General features: G+C 36.9%; 1 protein-coding gene across 6 annotated transcripts in view; it reads left to right on the top strand.

Moving 5' to 3' along the window:
* The window catches only part of dennd3a (DENN/MADD domain containing 3a), a 132,829-nt gene that overhangs the window by 101,367 nt on the left and 12,185 nt on the right, over positions 1 to 19,277 (top strand). For 4 of the 6 annotated variants that reach the window (XM_059975688.1, XM_059975696.1, XM_059975704.1 and 1 more), the window contains 7 exons: positions 1,289 to 1,456; positions 2,587 to 2,713; positions 3,598 to 3,696; positions 4,879 to 5,018; positions 5,587 to 5,747; positions 6,068 to 6,210; positions 11,233 to 11,348. In XM_059975688.1, coding sequence (XP_059831671.1) covers positions 1,289 to 1,456; positions 2,587 to 2,713; positions 3,598 to 3,696; positions 4,879 to 5,018; positions 5,587 to 5,747; positions 6,068 to 6,210; positions 11,233 to 11,348 — 954 coding nt within the window. Of the gene's footprint in view, positions 1 to 1,288; positions 1,457 to 2,586; positions 2,714 to 3,597; positions 3,697 to 4,878; positions 5,019 to 5,586; positions 5,748 to 6,067; positions 6,211 to 11,232; positions 11,349 to 19,277 lie in introns of those variants that run through there. The other 2 variants (XM_059975713.1, XM_059975721.1) reach the window with 2 other exon arrangements.

The raw sequence follows: 19,277 nt of genomic DNA, 5'->3' as shown, positions 1-19,277 counted from the left end.
AACAACCTTAAGGAAATACTTGATAAATTCACGATAACATAATAAAAAATAGCTTTACTAGGAATTTAATTAATGTACTCTAAAGAAACAGTTCTCTGTTTTATTCAATAGAACTCTTTAAAACAAAAAAGTGGGTTCTATTTTTCAATAGAATAGGACAGATAAGATTGTTGATATCTTATCTGGTTGACTTTTAAGATGTATTGACCTTCATTAAATAAACATAGAATTTGGACTTTTGAGATAGGAAGTAAAGAAATTAGTTTTAAAATAGCCTATTCCATATTTTAATTAAATTTGAGAGGTAAGGATGATGAGTATTCTAATGCTACATTGTTTTGAAGTCTTTTATTTGATTTTTAACATCACAAAGTAAAATTAACTATATTTCTGAACAACTTCTGTTTGTAAAATGTGTTTAATTGGAGAATACCTCACAAGGTGCTTCAAGAGAAGGTGAGAATACAGAAAATATTTAGATTTAGGGAAGATGGTTAAAGCTAAGCTTGATGTTGGCTTTGTCTTAAAGGTGGGTGAGGTAGGGTGATGGGGTGGGATTGGTTGTAAATTGTAGAGTTTTCGCAGCAAAAGGCAAATGAAGAAGTGATTAAATACATTGATGTTAAAAACACAGGAATGGGGAAGTACATCTATCTCAAAGGTTTTTAAAGGCATAAATAGGATGCAGAGATAATGATGGGCAAGACCGTACAGTATTTGAAAACAAGGTTGAGAATTTTTAAATCAAGACTTTGTTTCAGAACAAGCTATTGTAGTTCAGCTGAGATGTTAGATGAAAGGAATAGAAGCAGGAAAATTGTTTCCACTGTTAGGTAAGACTAGAACTAAGGGTTATAATCTAGATTCAAGGGAATAGATTTATGATGAAGATGAGGAGAAAGAACTTTTCTGAGAGAGTAGTGAATCTATAGAATTCTCTGCCCAGGAAAGTAGTCGAGGCCACCTTATTAAGTATTATTAAGACACAGATTTTTGCACAGTAGGGAAATTGAGGGTTATGAGGAAAAAGTCAGGTAGGTAGAGCTGAGTCCATGACCAGATGAACTACAATCTTATTGAATGGCAGAGCAGGCTCGAAAGGCCAGATGGACTACAGCTCTTCCTATTTCTTATGTGAGAAGGAATTGTGAGTTATGACAGGAGCACAAGATTGTCAAGATAAAAATTAAAGGAGGCTAACTGAGAAGAGGTGAATCTGGGTGATGTAAACTGTGAAGTAATTCATTAAAGAAAAACTCTTTATGTGCTATTTTCTCCCTCTTGTTAGGAAGTCGAAAATATATCAGTGCTGTTTTTTCCACTTCGAATCCCTGCTCTGAAAATTAAAACTCAACTGAAAGAGCCATTTGTTGCAAACCTGAAGACTGAACGTGATCTTTGGCAACTGATTGTGAAAGAGATGTGGGCTGGGAGCACAATGGCAAATAAGCACAAGGTGTGGATGCTTCTTATTTCAGATTTGCCCTATAAGACTCAATTGAAACCCTTGATTAACTTTTAACAGATTTAATAAGAATCCCAAGGGAAATATTGATCCACTGATACTGTCCATTCTCTAATGTATACTCAGATGTTATAGTTATCTTACTTTCTTGACTACCACAAATAACTAAGCATATAACGAAGGCTTTTCTTTATAAGAGAGTATGGCCACAGCAAATGCAAAGTGGATTCAAATCAAATGGAACTTATTCATTCAAATGGAACTTAAAATTAGTTAAATTTAATGACAGGACAACTGGAATTGGTGCATTTGACAGACAGGAAAAACTTGGTTTTGGACAGGAGGTGTCAGCTGACATAAAAGGTGACAGGTGGAATGTCATTGACCCTGAAGTAAGCAGCTATGGTTAATGGATGTGTGGTGATAAAATTTCAAACAAAAAAATCATAATGGTGAAGTATGATCATGATCTTTTGTTAAGCACATAACTTGGTGGTTGAATAGTAAAAGCAATAGTAAGAGAGGACTTTTTCTTCAATCAGCAATAGTATTTAAGCAAGCACTGGTGATGGGTTGTGATTTTGCTGCATTTAAAATGAAAGTTTTGTTGTTGATCTAAAGGAAGTTGTAACTTAATCAAATTCACGTCATCCAGATTGTCTAGCAGAAGGGAAATGGTTGCTGAATTGGAAGAGTGATATCCAAATCACAAAAGCTTGTGTGTAAAATTAACCACATGGCTGGAGTGAATAATGGACAGTGATCATATTAAGAATGGATGGTAAATCTTTTGTTAAAAGAGAGGTAAAACTAATATTGAAAGTGTGCTGTCTTCATCGAAATAGCTAAAAATGGAAACTTTCTTGAGCAGACAAGTTGAAATTGGGTTTTGATTGAAGACAACACAGTTCACTACATCGTACACGTGGCTGTAAGAAAAGTGAATGAAAATATAATGGGGAAAAATAAAAAAGGTCAGATTCAGTTATAAAATCTTGAAATTCAGATCACCATTTCTGTAATGTGGAGACTGCTTTATGGTGTAACTGAAGTATTTTCAAGTTTTCAATCACCCATAACTACTCAATTTTCCAACACTGAATTATTTTTTAACTTTTTAGGATCCACAGTACATTCAACAAGCATTGACAAATGTTTTGCTGATGGATGCTGTGGTTGGATGTTCGCAATCACGAGCCATTTATGCTGCGTCTAAGTTGGCTTATTTTGACCAGATGAGAAATTTGGGTAGGAATAAGAAATCTTCGTTAACTTTTCTGATTTTTAATCATTTTGTGTAATTTTTCCTGACTTTGAGACAGTATTGTTTATTGGTCATAAAATATAATTATAAGTATAAATATTGGCTAATATTTACTTGTTGAAAGCCTGTAGTAATAGAACTGGATGACAGGCCCATAAGTAAGTTACAGAGATTTTATCACATCTAAGTTATGATAAAATTAAATGTTTATTTTAACAATACAGAAAGTGTTGAAGTGCACTACTGGCCTTTGTTATTTTTTGGTTGGGTGGTGGTGGATGGGTGGAAATGCATTTCTCTAAAATCTTTCAATGTGACCACCAACAAAGTAAAACGTTATGAAGCGGGACAAGTGCATCAATAAAGAATACTTCACAAATGTGTACACCTATGCTTTAGGCAACTACCTCCCTCGTCATCCCCTTCCTTTGATCCCTCGCACTCGAAGACCACCTTGTCACAACTGCTTCTCCCTTGCAGTTTTTTCTAACCGTGGCACACCTTTATCACATTCCTGCCAACACTTTGGTCTCCAGTTCCTGACCCTGGTCCCAACTGCTCTTCTGTCTGTGTATGTGCCCGTATTCAAAATGCGATCTTCACAGCTGCTGCCAGTTCCCCCGATGTTCCATTTTCACATTTGCTTCCGTTCTCATTATGCTCTGCACAGTTTGCTCTGTTGCTACTAAACTGCAGTGTTGGCCACACTCCATCAGATAATTAATATTCCTGTATGTAGATTTCTAAATCCAAATGTGGTTACTCTATAGTACTGATTAAATACTGACAAATTTGATGTATATGTTAAGATTTTTTAAAGACAGACTTATTTCTGTTTACCTTCTGTTTTATCATAACTGTATTCTAGTGATTCCGAAAACTACTTTGGAGACTTTAAAACAAAAGATAAACCCTTCTGCTGGTCAAACTAGTCCTCAAGCTGTGAATGCACTCTTGTATACATCAGGTAAAAAAAAAGAATCAGTTATTTTAAGTAATTAGATACTTTTAAAGTATTTTATATAATATTTGTTAGGCCTTCTAAAATAGAGCTTTTTTTGTCCATATGGAATATACTAAATCTGTGTGATTTAAAAAAGATAATTCAAGAATGCACAAACATTTTATGATTCAGTTGCAAGGGCAAAAGTAAAGATTGAAGTTTATTATCCAATCTATTGTTAATTTCTTGGGAAGTGGGTTTGATTATATTGGCATCTCATAGTAAAAACATCCAGGCAGTATGTTGTAATTGACTAATAAGAAAAGATGTTCAAGTTGATCATTGACACTGAGTTGTAGCATTAATTTGCTGGTTTAAGGAGAGAAATATCAGGGAAAGGGAAGGACAACTCACCATTTTCCAAATTCTATGTGATGTCAATTTTCAATTTTGTTTGTTGATCAACTTCTCTTTATGTGGAAAAAAATTACTCCCCAGCTTCCTTTTAAGCATCCTCCCACTCACCTTAAACTTGCACCCTCTAATTTTAGACACCTCACCATGTAAAACAGATACTGACTATTTAGCATATCTATGCTCAGAATTTTATATACTATTATGTTCACCTCAGCCATCTGCGCTTCATGGAAAACAGACCTGACCGGTTCTATCTCTCATTATAACTCAAGCCCTCTAATTGCATCCTTATGAATCTTTTCTGCACTATCCCTAGATAAGTTTCTGTAATATTGCAACCAGAGATGCATACAATACTCCAATTGTGACCCAGCCAACATCTTGTACAACTGTAACATGACATACCATCTCTTATACTCGGTGAAGCCAAGCAAACCACATACATGCTTGCCTTCACTGGCCCAGTGGTGGACAGATTAAGATTTCAATACATATCGAGCCACATGTGTGGAGTATTTTTAAATATCTTGATAGTGTATGTGGCATATTTAGGAATAATGTTACTTTGAATCTGAGGATTTAAGTCCTTTGTGGTAACATGTGTTTAAAAACTGAATCATCTTGGTATAAAAGTAATTGCTTTGTAAGTTGAAATTACTTTTAGATCTTTCTTATTTTTCCTTAAATCAATGTACAGCAGCCATTGTGATAAAAGAAAACGGGTTTCCATACCTTTGGTTTTTACTTGTCTTTGCGCTAAATCATGAATTGAACACTTAATTTTGCTAGGTAATCTGATTCACCCAGAAAAGAATGACAATGTAAATCCGAAGTTATGGTGTGCATTAAGTGAAGGAAAAGTAGTGCTCTTTGATGCCTCATCTTGGTGCATTCAGCAACATAGCATTCAAGTGGGCAGCTCAAAACTGGTGAGTTTAAACTTAAAAATTGGGGTGATAAAACTTGTGCATTAAAGATAGTTGTAATACAACATTGAAAATAAGTTGAGCAAATATGTAATAATTGTAGATTATAAAACTGCATAACCATGTTAATAAATTGTTATAATTTTTAATAAAATCATTATTAATTCAGAAGAAATTCAGCAAGATTCTTGTCTCATTTTAAATTATAATGATTGCAGAATACTTGGTATTATAATTCTGAAGGTTAGATGGCTTTTCTTTATGCCACAGAAGTTTCAGAAAAAAAGAAAAAGTAGGTTTATTCTTGTGGCCTGTTATTTTGAATGAACTTTCTTAGCAGGAACAGAGTTGGTTACATCTAAAAACATTTTAGCAAGTAGTGAGTTGATAGATTACTGGTCTCTAGAAATGAGAAGTCAATTAACATTTATAATAGTTCAAAGACTGAAGTACAAGACAGTTACATTAGCAATGTAGAGATGATTTATTCTGAAGAGCATTATTTTTAATTAATGAAACCAACTATATACTCTATTGGAACAAGCTGCTTAAATTAAACATTTATTTTTAGAACTGTATGTTGGGAGTGGAATTTGGCCAAGTCTGGATAGGTTCACAAGATTCCTCTATTTACATTATAAATACTCTCAGTATGTCCTGCAACAAGCAGCTGAATGAACATTGCATCGATGTCACTGATATGGTCCTGGAGGATCAGGGCTCAAATTTCAGGTATCACGCCTTACACAAGTATGTTAAAATGTGTGCAAGTTTATTACTTTCAAAATTTAAGTGCTTGAAGATGAGGTGTAAAGACAGAATCAATTAAAATTATATTTAATGTATTGTAATAAGTATTTGTAAATTGGTTCCTGGGAATCTGTAAAGTTTTGTCAAACCACTATTTGTTTTTTATTGCTTTAAAAAATTTTTAACTTAATTTTTAATGTCTTGCGCTATACTGCTTCCACAAAACAATAAAGTTTATGACACATATCAGTGATAAGAACTTGATTCAGATTCTGATTATGAATATTCCCTTACGTTTCTAGTCAGAAACGGGTGTATTCCTGCAGTCTAGATGGAAGTGTCATTTGCTGGGATGTGAGCACTTTGGAGATAAAGACTAATTTTCAGTTGCCCAACTGCCACAGACTAACTGCCATTAAACTCCATAATCATATGCTCTGGTGCTGTGAGTATTAAAGATAATAACTTTAAAAAATGCAGTGGATACCAGTTAACTGGAACACACCAGGACCAGTACACTTTGGCCTAATTAAGCAGCTGTCCCAATGAGCCAATGTTTCATGGAAATAGTTTCAAAGATGCAAGAAAGGCAATCTACCATTAAATTGAGTAACAAATCATGTACTTAAATGAAACATAGAACAAATTTGAACACTATCAATACTACTGCTACAGTACTATAAAATTGCATTAGTTTCCTATTATTGACTGAGGAATTATGCTGCCATGTTCTCTTGATTGGCTGTTACTGAGCAACATTAGCACAGGCACCTAATGTAGATAATGGACTGCCTTCAAACAATTTTTTGACAATTGCATCCTTTAAATCTTCATTTTCATTGTAACATTCAAGATGATTGGTGGTTCCTTCAAATTTTTCGTATTTCCTAATTGGTGAAGTAATGAAATCATTTCATTTTCATTCCTGGCTGTTCTTAGCATCTCTGAGCTTGAATGTTTGAAACTGTAGTAAGCAAAACAGTTCTAAATTGTCTTACTGCTTATTTCTCGCCAACTATCAGTGACAAAAATGGCAGCTTTTTGAGCACAAGCACACACAACTGACACGATTTAAAAACTGCTCCAAGCATAGTATAGTGTCTAACGTTCACAGAAATGCATGCCTCTGACGTTAGTTAGAAACTGTTGGCAAGTCTCCTGCCCCAATTCAGCAGCATACTGTCCCAAATAAACCAAGTGAATACAGGCTACTTTCTCAATTTTTGTTTTTAGACCATAAGATATAGGAGCAGAATTAAGCCATTCAGCTCATTGAGTCAGTCTGTCATTTCTTCATGGCTGATACACTTTTTCTCTCAGCCCTAATCCCCTGCTGTCTCCCCATATCCCTTCATTCCCTGGCCAATCAAGAATCTATCAACCTCTGCCTTACATATACATAAAGACTTGGCTTCCACAACTGGCTATGGCAAAGAATTCTTTAGATTCACCACTCTCTGGCTAAGGAAATTTCCTCTCATCTCCTTTCCAAAGGATGTCCCCTATTCTGAGGCTGTGTAATTTAGTTTTAGATACTCCCACCATAGTAAACATCTTCTCCACATCCACTTTATCAAGGCCTTCCACCATTTGATAGGTTTCAATTAGCTCACCCCTCATTCACCTGAATTCCAGTGAATGGAAGTCCAGAGCCATCAAACTCTGTTCATATGGCAAGCCATTCAATCCTGGAATCGTTTTTGTGAACCTCCTTTGAACCCTCTTCAGTTTCAGCACATCCTTTCGAAGATAAGGGGCCCAAAAGTGCTCACAATACACAATAAAAGTGCTTTATCAAATCTCAACATTACATCCTTGCTTTTATATTCTAATCCTCTTGAAATGAATTATAACATTGCATTTGCCATCCTCACACAGACTCAACATGCAAATTATCCTTTAGGGAATCCTGTACAAGGGCTCCCACGACCCTTTGCACCTCAGGTATTTTCTCTCCATTTACAAAATAATCAAACTTTTCATTTCTTCTGCCAAAGTGCATAACAGTACACTTCCCAACACTGTATTCCATTTGCCATTTCTTTGCCCATTCTCCGAATCTATCTAAGTCCTTCTGTAGCCTCTGTACTTCCTCAAAATGACCTACCCTTCCATCTATCTTTAAGAGTTGTCTCGAATAAGTGGCTGCTCTGATTTACCAATGATTCAATTAACTGGAATCCACTGTACTTCTGTAGTTATTTATATTAAAGACAAATTAAGAGTATGATAATTTTTAACCTAGCAAGTCATATTGTAATTTATATGAAATGTAACCTGTTAATGTTATTATGTAAGGAAGCAAAAGAAATAGAAGAAGCAAGTCATTATTTGGTCCCTCTAGCATACTTTACTATTCAGTCAGGTTGTGGCAGATTTATTATTTCAACACAATCTTCCTGTACTAACCTTGTATCCCCAAAATTGATTTAATTTCTGTCCCATTTCCTTTTTCAATCTTTTTATTAATATCAACATGATAAGATTAATACATTGTTATTGGGATTACAAAATTAAAATGAACATAAAAGGATACACAAGCAATAAGTACAATATAGTTAAGTCTTCCCAAATATTGAATGATACAACTATCATATAAACGAAACAAAAAAAAATTAGGTATATCATGTTGAAAAAAACAGAAAAGAGAAAAAGAGAAAAAAAATATTATTACCCTAAGAAAAACTAATCTAACAAACTAACCACTAACTAATAAAGAAAAAAAAAGGAAAAAAGGGAAAGAAAAAAAAATGGGCTGTTTGTAGTATCTATAAAAAGACAATGAATCATCAGTGTCCCCACTCCGATCCTCTCAACATATATATAATCAAAACCGGAAAAACAAATAGGATTGGAACAGGGTCAAATTACATCATGTGAAAATATTGAATAAATGGCCTCCAAGTCTTCAAATTTAATAGAAGGGTCATATATGACACTTCTAATTTTTTCCAAATTTAGACATAACATAGTTTGAGGAAACCAATGAAATATGGTAGGGGGTTTAAGTTCTTTCCAATTCAACAAAATAGATCTTCTAGCCATTAATGTAAGAAATGCAATCATTCGACAAGCAAAAGAAGATAAATGAATTGACTCCATCATTGGAAAACCACAGATTGCAGTAATAGGATGAGGCTGTAAATCAATGTTCAATACCATGGAAATAATATCGAAAATGTCTTTCCAATATTTTTTCAAAAGCGAACATGACCAAAACATATGAGTTAAAGAAGCTATTTCAGAATGACATCTGTCACATATAGGATTTATATGGGAATAAAAATGAGCCAATTTATCCTTGGACATAAGAGCCCTGTGCACAACTTTAAACTGTATCAATGAAACTTTAGCACATATAGAGGATAAATTAACTAATTGATGAATTTTATCCCAATTCTCAGTAGGAATAGTAAAGTTAAGTTCTCTTTCCCAATAATTTTTAATCTTATAAAAGGCCTCTGAATGTATTTTCATAATTATATTGTAAACATTTGATATTACACCTTTCTGAAAAGGATTTAGTTCTAACAATTTCTCCAAAATACCCGAAGAAACAAGATTTGGAAAGGTAGGAAGTACAGTGTTTAAAAAATTCCTAATCTGTAAATATCTTAAAAAAAGAGAATTTCTAGCAGGATATATGGCAGGGTTCACTGGAGTATGATATATCAATTTAATCCAGGATATTAATGTCGAACTAAAATTAAACTTCTCAAGCACAGTAAATAAATATGGCCATTCAAATCTATCAAATGCTTTCTCTGCATCTAATGAAATGACACATTCTGTGGTGCTGCGTGAAGGAGTATAAACAATATTCAATTATCTCCTAATATTGAAAAAAGAATAGTGATTTTTTAATAAAACCAGTTTGATCCTCTGAGATAATTTGAGGTAATACCTTCTCTAGCCTGGTCACCAATAACTTGGAAAAGATCTTGGAATCTACATTCAATAGAGATATTGGTCTATAGGATGCACAGTCAGTAGGGTCTTTATCTTTTTTCAATATTAAAGAAATGGAAGCTCTATAAAAAGATTGTGGTAGTTTACCTAGTGCAATTGCTTCTTCAAAAACCCTGCATAACCAAGAAGAAAGAGTAGAGGAAAAAAACTCAAAAAATTCCACTGTATACCCATCTGCACCTGGTGCTTTCCCGGAATTCATAGAGGAAATAACACCTTTAATTTCTGCATCTGTAATAGGAGTTTCTAATATTAAGAGTTCTTCTGATGATAATTTTGGAAAATTCAATTTCCCTAAAAAAAAATCATGCATGGTATTATGATCATGATGAAATTCAGAATATATGGCAGAATAAAAATCCTAGATTAGGTAAAAGATATTTACAGAAGTCAAAGAAGGAAGGTGGATTGGCATTGCCTAATTTTAGATTTTATTATTGGGCAATTAATATTCAATATTTGAATTGTTGGTTACGGGATTTGGATTTATCTCCTAGCCCTCATTGGGTAAATCTGGAAACTAAATTTGTACAAGGATTTTCATTGGGTTCTATTTTAGGGAATTCTCTTCCCTTTGCTCTTTCTAAATTGCATAAACGAATTGACAATCCAATAGTTAAACACACTTTACTTATATAGTTTCAATTTCGGAAATTTTTTGGGTTGAATCAATTTGTTTTAGCAATTCCTATTGTATCTAATTTCTTTTTTCATCCCACTATTATGGACCAAGCTTATTCAGCTACGTATACTACAAGGTATACTACGACTTTCTGATTTATTTTTGGATAATTGTTTTATGTCTTTTGAACAATTATCTAATAAATATGATTTGCCTAGATCTGTGCCATTTCCTTATTCTCATAAATCTTTCCTGAACCCTTTTCTATGCCTCCAGCTCTTTCCTATAATGAGTCAATGAAAATTGAGTGCAGTACTCTAATTGAGGCTTATTTCAGTGTTTTATAAACTTTTGACATGAATTCCCTGATTTTATAATCTCTGCCACCATTCATTAAGTTCAGAATTATCTATACCTCCATAACTATTTTTTCAATCAATCCTGCCATTTTCAATTATATGTAAACCATTTTGCCCCTGCACTTCTTTTATATTAAAAAAAAGAAATGCTATTTTCTCTAGTCTAGCCTCCTCATTCTTCCCAAAACACATCTCCCCACATTTCTGCACGTTAATCACTCAAGTGCAATGATTGCAATTAGTATCTTCATTGTGTCGTACTTTACTCCTTGGCCAACACTTGTATTTTATTTTTCTACTTATTATCAACTCTTTGGTTGACTTTTGACTTCTACTGGTAACATTAAAAGCCATTTTCTTTGACCTAATGCTAACTCTAATCCTCTTGAAGGCCACAGCTAGGCTTTTTTGAGTTTTGAGTTTTGTTTTGCCCTGAAGCAAAATATGTTAGATTATATCTCTGTTAAATGATTACCTGTGGCATTAATACGAGTCACATCCACTCTATCTCTGCAAGGTGTAGGAGACGCACTGCTGGAAGTGAAAAAGACTGGGCAAGTTTTCCGAAAAGTGATACTAGAAAATCCAAAAGGAAGTCACACCTTTTTTAGCTGTTTTCTTGTCTTTCCTGAGGTAGGTTTATGGTTATTTTTATTAACTACTTGTGGTTGAGTTAGTTTTATTTATATAAGCGTTATTTCTGATCTGTTAATATTAGAATGATGCAGTAACAGTACTGAATGTTTTCCTTCCTTCAACGAAATTGTTCTCGGTGCCCACATAATCAATTATTTCCTCAAAACTTGTAAGTGGAAACTTGTAATGGTGACTGGTGTATGTCTGCTTACAGCAGATTTAGATGTCCATCAGTAAATGTAGCTGGTTCATATCAATCATTCCTCTCCCAAAACTATCAGCCTGTAGAGTAAAGAAATTTCAGTAATGTTCCCTTTAATTTCTCAACTACTTTCATCACTTCAACTAAATCAACACAGGAAACTGGGTGACAGTCAGGAAGGGGAAAGGGGTTAAGGAGCCAGTGCAAAGCACCCCTGTGGCCATCTCCCTCAACAACAGAATAATGTCTGGGAGATGATTTACAGAGGAAATTCACAGTAGTTGGGTCTCCAGCACTGAGTCTGCCACTGTGACTTAGACGGCATCACTACTGCATATACATGTCCCACCTTTTTGTGGGTCCAGGATAGGACTGCATAGTCATCAAAGATCTCACCGTTAAAGGAGTGGACGTCATCATCGGATTCCGATGGACAACCAAAAAAAAAGAAGAAGACTACGTGGCTAAGGAGTGGTGTAGGAGGGAGGGCATAAGATTTTTGGATCATTGGGCTCTCTTCCAGGGAAGTTGGGACCTGTACAAAAGAGATGGTTTGCACCTGAACTAGAGGGGGACTAATACCCTAGCAGGAAGGTTTGTTAATGTTGCACGGTGGGGTTTAAACTCGAGTTGCAGGGGGATGGGAACCAGAGTGCCAGAACAGTTAGTGGAGAGGTTGTGGAAGCAGCTGTTGGCAAGACCCCAGACAAAGTTAGGAATCGAAAGGTTAAGCATGGTGTGACAAAATCAAAAAGGGTGAACACAAGACTGAAGGTATTGTATCTGAATGCATGCAGAATACAGAATAAGGTAGATGAACTTGCAGCACAGCTACAGGTTTGCAGGTATGATTTTTGTAGGCACGATGGAATCATGGCTGAAAGATAATAATTGGGAGCTTAATATCCAAGGATACACATTGTATCGAAACGATAGGCAACGAGGCAGAAGGAATGGTGTTGCACTGTGGGTAAACAAAATGAAATCAGATCATTAGGAAGTGATATAGGGTCAGAAGGTGTTGAGTCATTGTGGATAGAGCTAAGGAACTGCAGGAGTGAAAAGAGCCTGATGGGAGTCGTATACAGACCCCCAAACAGTAGTAAAGATGTGGCCTACAAATTACAACAGGAGATAGAAAATACATGCCAAAAGGGCAATGTTACAATAGTCATGGGGGACTTCAATATGCAGGTAGATTGGAAAAATCTGTTTAGTGCTGGATTGCAGAATGGGTAATTTCTAGAATGTCTATGAGACGGCTTTTTAGAGCAGCTCGTGGTGGAGCCCACTAGAGGATCAGCTATTCTGGATTGGGCGTGGTGCAATGAACTAGAATTGATTAGAGAGCTTAAGATAAAAGAACCCTAAGGGGCAAGTGATCATAATATTATCAAATTCACCCTGAAATTTGAGAAGGGGTAGCTAAAGTCAGATGTATCAGTATTACAGTGGAGTAAATGGAATTACAGGGGCATGAAAGAGGAGTTGGCCATTGATTGGAAAAGAACACTGGCAGGGATCTTGGCAGAGCAGCAATGGCTGGAATTTCTGAAAGCAATTCAGAATGCACTGGATATATACATCCCAAAGAAGAAGTATTATAAAGGAAAGATGACATAACCATGGCTAACGAGAGAAGTCAAAGATAGGGCATATAATAGAGCAAAGATTAGTGGGAAGTTTAGAGGATTGGGAAGCTTTTTAAAAACCAACAGAAGGCAATTAAAAAAAGTCATTAAGGTAAAGATGGAATATGAAAGTAAGCTAGCCAATAATATTAAAGTGGATACCAAAAGTTCAGATACATAAAGTGTAAAAGAGTGGCAAGAGTGGATATCAGACTGCTGGAAAATGCTGCTGGGGAGGGAGTAACAAGGGACAATGAAATAGCGGATGAACTGAATATTTTACATCAGTCTTCACTGTGGAACTGTGGTAGACACTAGCTGCATGATGAAAGTTCCAGGTGTCAGTGGGCACTAAGTGTAAAGTTACCATAGCTAGGGAGGTTCTTGGGAAACTGAAAGATCTGAAGGTACATAAATAACCTCATTAGACCATAAGACTACAAGAATTATATCATTTCATCATGGCTGATTCATTTCCCTCTAAGCCTTAATCTCCTGCTTTCTCCTTGTAACCCTTAATGTCCTGACTAATCAAGAATCTATCAACCTCTCCATCCATTCTATTGAGGCCTTTCGACATTTGATAGATTTCTTGACATATAGAAAATGGTCTATGCTTTTATTTTCTTCTACCAAAGTGTATGACCATACACTTCCTAACACTATTCCATCTGCCACTTCTTTGCCCATTCTCCATCCTTCTGCAACTTCTCTGTTTCCTCAATGTTACCTGCCCCTCCACCTATCTTTGTATCATCTGCAGACTTGTCCACAAAGCCATCAATTTTTTCATCCACAAGCAAACACGAGGAAATCTGCAGATGCTGGAAATTCAAGCAACACACACAATATGCTGGTGCAACACAGCAGGCCAGGCAGCATCTATAAGGAGAAGCACTGTCAACGTTTCGGGTTGAGGCCCTTCGTCAGGACTAACTGAAAGGAAAGGAATTTTTTCATCCAAGTCATTGATGTATAACTTGAAAAGTAGCAGTCCCAACACTGAACTTTGTGGCTAAGCAGAAAAAGCCCTCTTTATTCTGAGTCTAAGCGTCCTGCCAGTCAACTTATGCTCTATCCATGCCAGTATCTTTTATATAATATCATGGGCTTTTAACTTGTTAAGCTGCCACATGTTGTCAAAGGCCTTCTGAAAATCCAAGTACACAGCATCCACTGATTTTCCTTTGTCTATTCTGCTTGTTATTTCTTCAAAGAATTGCAAGATTTTCCCTCAAGGAAACCATGCGGACTGACTTCAGCTTATTTTATCATGTGCCTCCAAGTACACTAAAACCACACCCTTAATCAACTCCAACATCTTCCCAACCACTGAGGTCAGGCTAACTGACCTATAGTTTCCTTCCTTCTACCTCTCTCCCTCCTTAAGGAGTGGAGTGACATTTGCAATTTTTCAGTCCTCCAGAACCATTCCAGAATCTGTTGATTCTTGAAAGATCTTTATTAATGCCTCCACAGTCTCTTCTGCACCTCTTTCAGAACTCTGGGGTGTCCCATCTACCTTCAGACTTTTCAGTTTCAAAAGCACATTCTCCCTGGTAATGGCAACTGCAATCAGCTCTGTGCCCTGACACTCCCTGCTAGTGTCTTACACGGTGAAAATTGATGCAAAATACTTAATTTGTTTGCCTGCCATTTCTCTGCCCCACTTTCCTACCTTTCCACATCATTTTCCAGTGGCCTGATATTTACTTTTGCCTCTCTTTTACTCTTTATAAATCTGAAGAAACTTTTAGTATACTCTTTAACATTTTGGCTAGCTTATCTTTGTATTCCATCTTTTCCTTTCTTTATGACTTTTTTAGTTGACTTCTGTTGGTTTTTAATCCTTTAATTTCCCACTAATTTTTTGCACTGTTATATGGCCTCTCTTTTGCTTTTACGTTGGCTTTGACCTCCCCTGTAAGCTTTTAGAGCACTACTACTTCTTTGGGATATATCTATCCTGCGCCTTCCAAATTGCTCCCAGAAATACCAGAAATTTCTGCTCTGCCAACATCCCTGATGGTGTCTGCTTCCAATTAACTTTGTCCAGCTCTGCACTTATGCCTCTGTAATTCCCTTTACGCCACTGTAATACTTATGCAATTGACTTTAGCTCCTCCCTCTCAAATTGCAGGATCTCTAACTGTGCTACAAGTTCATCTAGCATATTTCGTATACAGTATGCATTGAAATAGAACAACTTCAGTGTTGTATTCATCACCTTTTTCAATTTTGTCCCCATTTTACATTTCAATTCATCCTGTTGACTGCAATTTTGCCCTATCACCAGCCTGTGCTCAGTGCATACTCCCTCTGTTTGTAAACCAACTGCCTTATCCTCAGCCCTATCACTAAGGTTCCCATCCCCTTGCCAAAATAGTTTAAAGCCTCCCAAGCAGCTCTAGCAAATCTGCCTACAAGGAAATTGCCCCCCCCCCACCCTTGGGTTCAGGTGTAATCCATCCCTGACTTCTCCCACACAGACAAAATGTAGTCCAGTTTCCAACTTCATCTTGAATGCTGAGCGACTGAACCTTCTTAACCAACCTCTTGTGCGGGACCTTGTCAAATGCCTTGCTTAAAGTACATATAGACTACATCCATTGCCTTGCCTTCATCAACTTTCCTAGCAACTTTCTCAAAAATCTCTAAAAGATTGGTTGGAGATGACATATCACACATGAAGCCACGCTGACTATTCTTAATCAGTCCATGTCTATCTAAATACTCATATATCCAGTCCCTTAGAATACCTTCCAATAACTTTCTCACCACTGATGTCAGGTTCACCAGCCTATAGTTTTCTGGTTCATTTTTAGAGCTTTTTTTAAACAATGGCTATCCATCAATCCTCTAGTACTTCATCTGTCGCTAAGAATGATTTAAATATCTCAGTTAGGGCCCCAGGACTTTTTGCATTTGCCTCCTGCAGGGTCCAAAGGAACACCTTGTCACCTCTGGGGATCTGTCCACCCTAATTTGCCTCAAACAATACCTCCTCTGTAATCAGTATAGGGTCCATGAAGCTGCTTTGCCTCACTTCTAGACTCTTTGTCCATCTCTGGATTATGTACTGAACATCATGGATTCGTGGATGGTTCCATTTCTCAATGGCTTCTCTCAACTCACACTCAGCTCCAACAAAGTTTGTCACATGATCAGAGCGCAGTTCACGAACCAGTCCTCGTCTTGCTATATGCCTCAAAATGCATTAACAAAGAACACTTCAACAGGCCTTTCCTTATAGCTGTACTAGCACCAGGAATCCAATACTTTTAGCAGAACCTGGATAACGTGGTTATGGCCACCATATCCCACCACTTGTTGTTCATGCCTCACGTCGATGTCTGAGATATGGAGATCCTTTGCCTGTATAACAGGATGTTTACATTCTTCAGGCATGGCTGAAGATATTCTTTGGATAGAGAGATTGGAAAGGCCAAATGTCAGATTTGCTAAGGTTGTTCCTCAGTGGAAGAGCTCAAATGAGAGGCTATAATGGAGATCACTAGGTTTTGCCAAAGAAGGTGATTTCCAGATGAATTCTCAAGTTTGCAAGGTGGAGAAACTGAGAAACAGAACAGTCATATTTTTAAGCTCAATCCAGTACGAAGATGGTGGCTTGAGAGTTGGTGGACGATTTAGTAAGGAGCTACCCTAGATTTTCCCATGATAAAAGCATTATGCTCCTGAGAGTGCGTGTTGTGCAGGTAGGTCACTGCTCCAAAGCTACCTTCGCTTGCATCTGTAAAGTAGTGTAACTGTGCAGCAGTAATTTCTCCAAAATCCAGGAGCTTCCAACATCTAATAAGCTTGAAGTCTTCCAACTGCTAGAGTTCTTCCAGCAGGCTTGCCTACTCATAAGCAACTGAAGTTGGTATAATTTCATCCCAGCCAAGATCTTTCTTATCTAGATCTTGTATGATCATCTTAGCAAATGGCAGAAATGGACTTAAGATTCCAGAAGGATCATAGATAGAACAAACTGTGAAGATCCCCTTCTGGTGAGTGGTTTGGCTTGGATTAACTCTAGAAAGTATCAAACTGAACACAACATTACACAGCTAGTATTTCTCCACAGAAGGTATATCTTGATCCTAATCGAAATCCTTCATGTCTTTCGCTCTTTGTTCTTCTGTTATCACAGCTAGTACACTATGTCTGTTGTTTATCTACTTTGAGAGTTGAAGGCTGTCTTTAGCACAAATGGATACAAGGTCGTTATAGAGATGCACTGCTTCTTCCTCCAAGGACACTGACACAAGGCAGTTATCAACATAGAAGCAATGCAAAAACTTATCCACCATCTTGCAGCTGGACTGTTCTGTATTATCTTATGCACATTGTGTATATTTACAAAATACAATTAAGTTGGTCAGTAAAACTATTAAAAATCTTTTCTTTGTACTTTTGTCAGTTAAATAAAGATTTACGTGAATTAACATATCGCAGATTTTTGTTTTTATTGCATTTTGGAAAATATCCCAACTTTTCTGAAAGTAGGGTTTTTAGTTTAAACGCTCCCGAACCATGCTAGCAAACCTACCAGCAAGGATATTGCTCCCCCTCGAGTTCAGGTGCAACCCATCCAATCTGTACAGGTCCCACCTTCCCCAGAAGAGATCCCAATGGTCCAAAAATCTAAAACCCTGCCCCCTGCACCAACTCCTCAGCCACGCATTCAACTGCCATCTCCTCCAATTCTTACCATCACTATCACGTAGTACTGGCAGCAATCCTGAGAACGCCATCCCTGAGGTCCTGTTCTTCAGCCTTCTGCCTAGTTCCCTGAACTCACACTTCAGGACCTCATTCCTCTTCCTGCCTATGTCATTGGTCCCAACATGTATCACAACTTCTGGTTGCTTTCCCTCTCGTACCAGGATGTCATGCACCCGGTCAGAGACATCCCGGACCCTGGCACCCGGGAGACAACAAACCATGCGGGTTTCCTTCTCATGTCCACAAAATCTCCTGTCTGCTCCCCTGACTATAGAGTCTCCAATGACGACAGCTCTCCTCTTCTCCGTCCCATCCTTCTGCACCACAGGGTCAGACTCAGTGCCAGAGGCCCTGCCACCGTGGCTCACACCTGGTCGGTTGTCCTCACCAATAACATCCAGGATGGTAAACTTGTTATTCAGAGGAATGGCTACAGGGGTGCTCTGCACTACCTGTCTACTCTCCTTCGCTTTCCTCCCTTGGACTGTCACCCAACGACCTGCTTCCGGCAGCCTAGGTGTGACTACGTCCCTGTAGCCCTCATACCTCCATATTGTTTATTCTTCCTCAGATATAATTATCCCTCCTTCCTTCTCCCATTTTGTTTTAATGTATGAAGTTGAATGTGATTTAAGATTTGACAACCCCTTATACATGCTTGAAATGATTCTACTTCCATTATCTGGATTATATGCTATGCTAAATAGCTCTATCAAGCATGTACTTGCCTTGGTTACATTTTTAAGCATCTTATTAACATATTGTCATATCTGTAAATACCGATAAAAATCTTATTTTTCTAATAAGTGTTTCTCTTTAAGCATTTCAAAACTGAACAGTGTTCCTTTTTTCATTATGTTGCAAAGAACTGTTATACCTTTAGCTATTCAGTCCTTAAATCTAGCATCCAATTTATTTGGTGTAAAATCCGAGTCATATGCACACCATTTAAGAATTGCAATATCTCCCTCTAGACTACATTCTTTTATAGTAGTTTTCCATATTTTAAGAGTCAATTTCACCCATGGGTTATCAATAGTATTTATGTACCTTTGCAGGTTGTTATCAGCCAAAATTGCTTGTATGGGGTTGGGAAGTACCTGCTCCTCAATGTTTTTCCATTGAGCGTCATATGATGGGTTGCACCAACATATCACAGCTCTCAACTGTGCTGCAAAATAGTAATCTCTAAGAGAAGATAGTCCCCATCCCCCCTTTTCCTTTGCTAATTGCAGAGTTTTGAGCCGAACTCTAGGCCTTCGACCCTGCCAAGTATACCTTGATAACATCTTGTTCCATTCATTGAATTGATTTTGATTAATCTCTATTGGTAGGGTCTGAAAGAGATATAACAATCTGGGGAGT

This window comes from Hypanus sabinus, chromosome 1, assembly GCF_030144855.1.
Source record: "Hypanus sabinus isolate sHypSab1 chromosome 1, sHypSab1.hap1, whole genome shotgun sequence".
NCBI lineage: Eukaryota > Metazoa > Chordata > Chondrichthyes > Myliobatiformes > Dasyatidae > Hypanus > Hypanus sabinus.
Note: the sequence above shows the minus strand (reverse complement) of the source record. Positions and strands in the feature narration are given on the sequence as shown.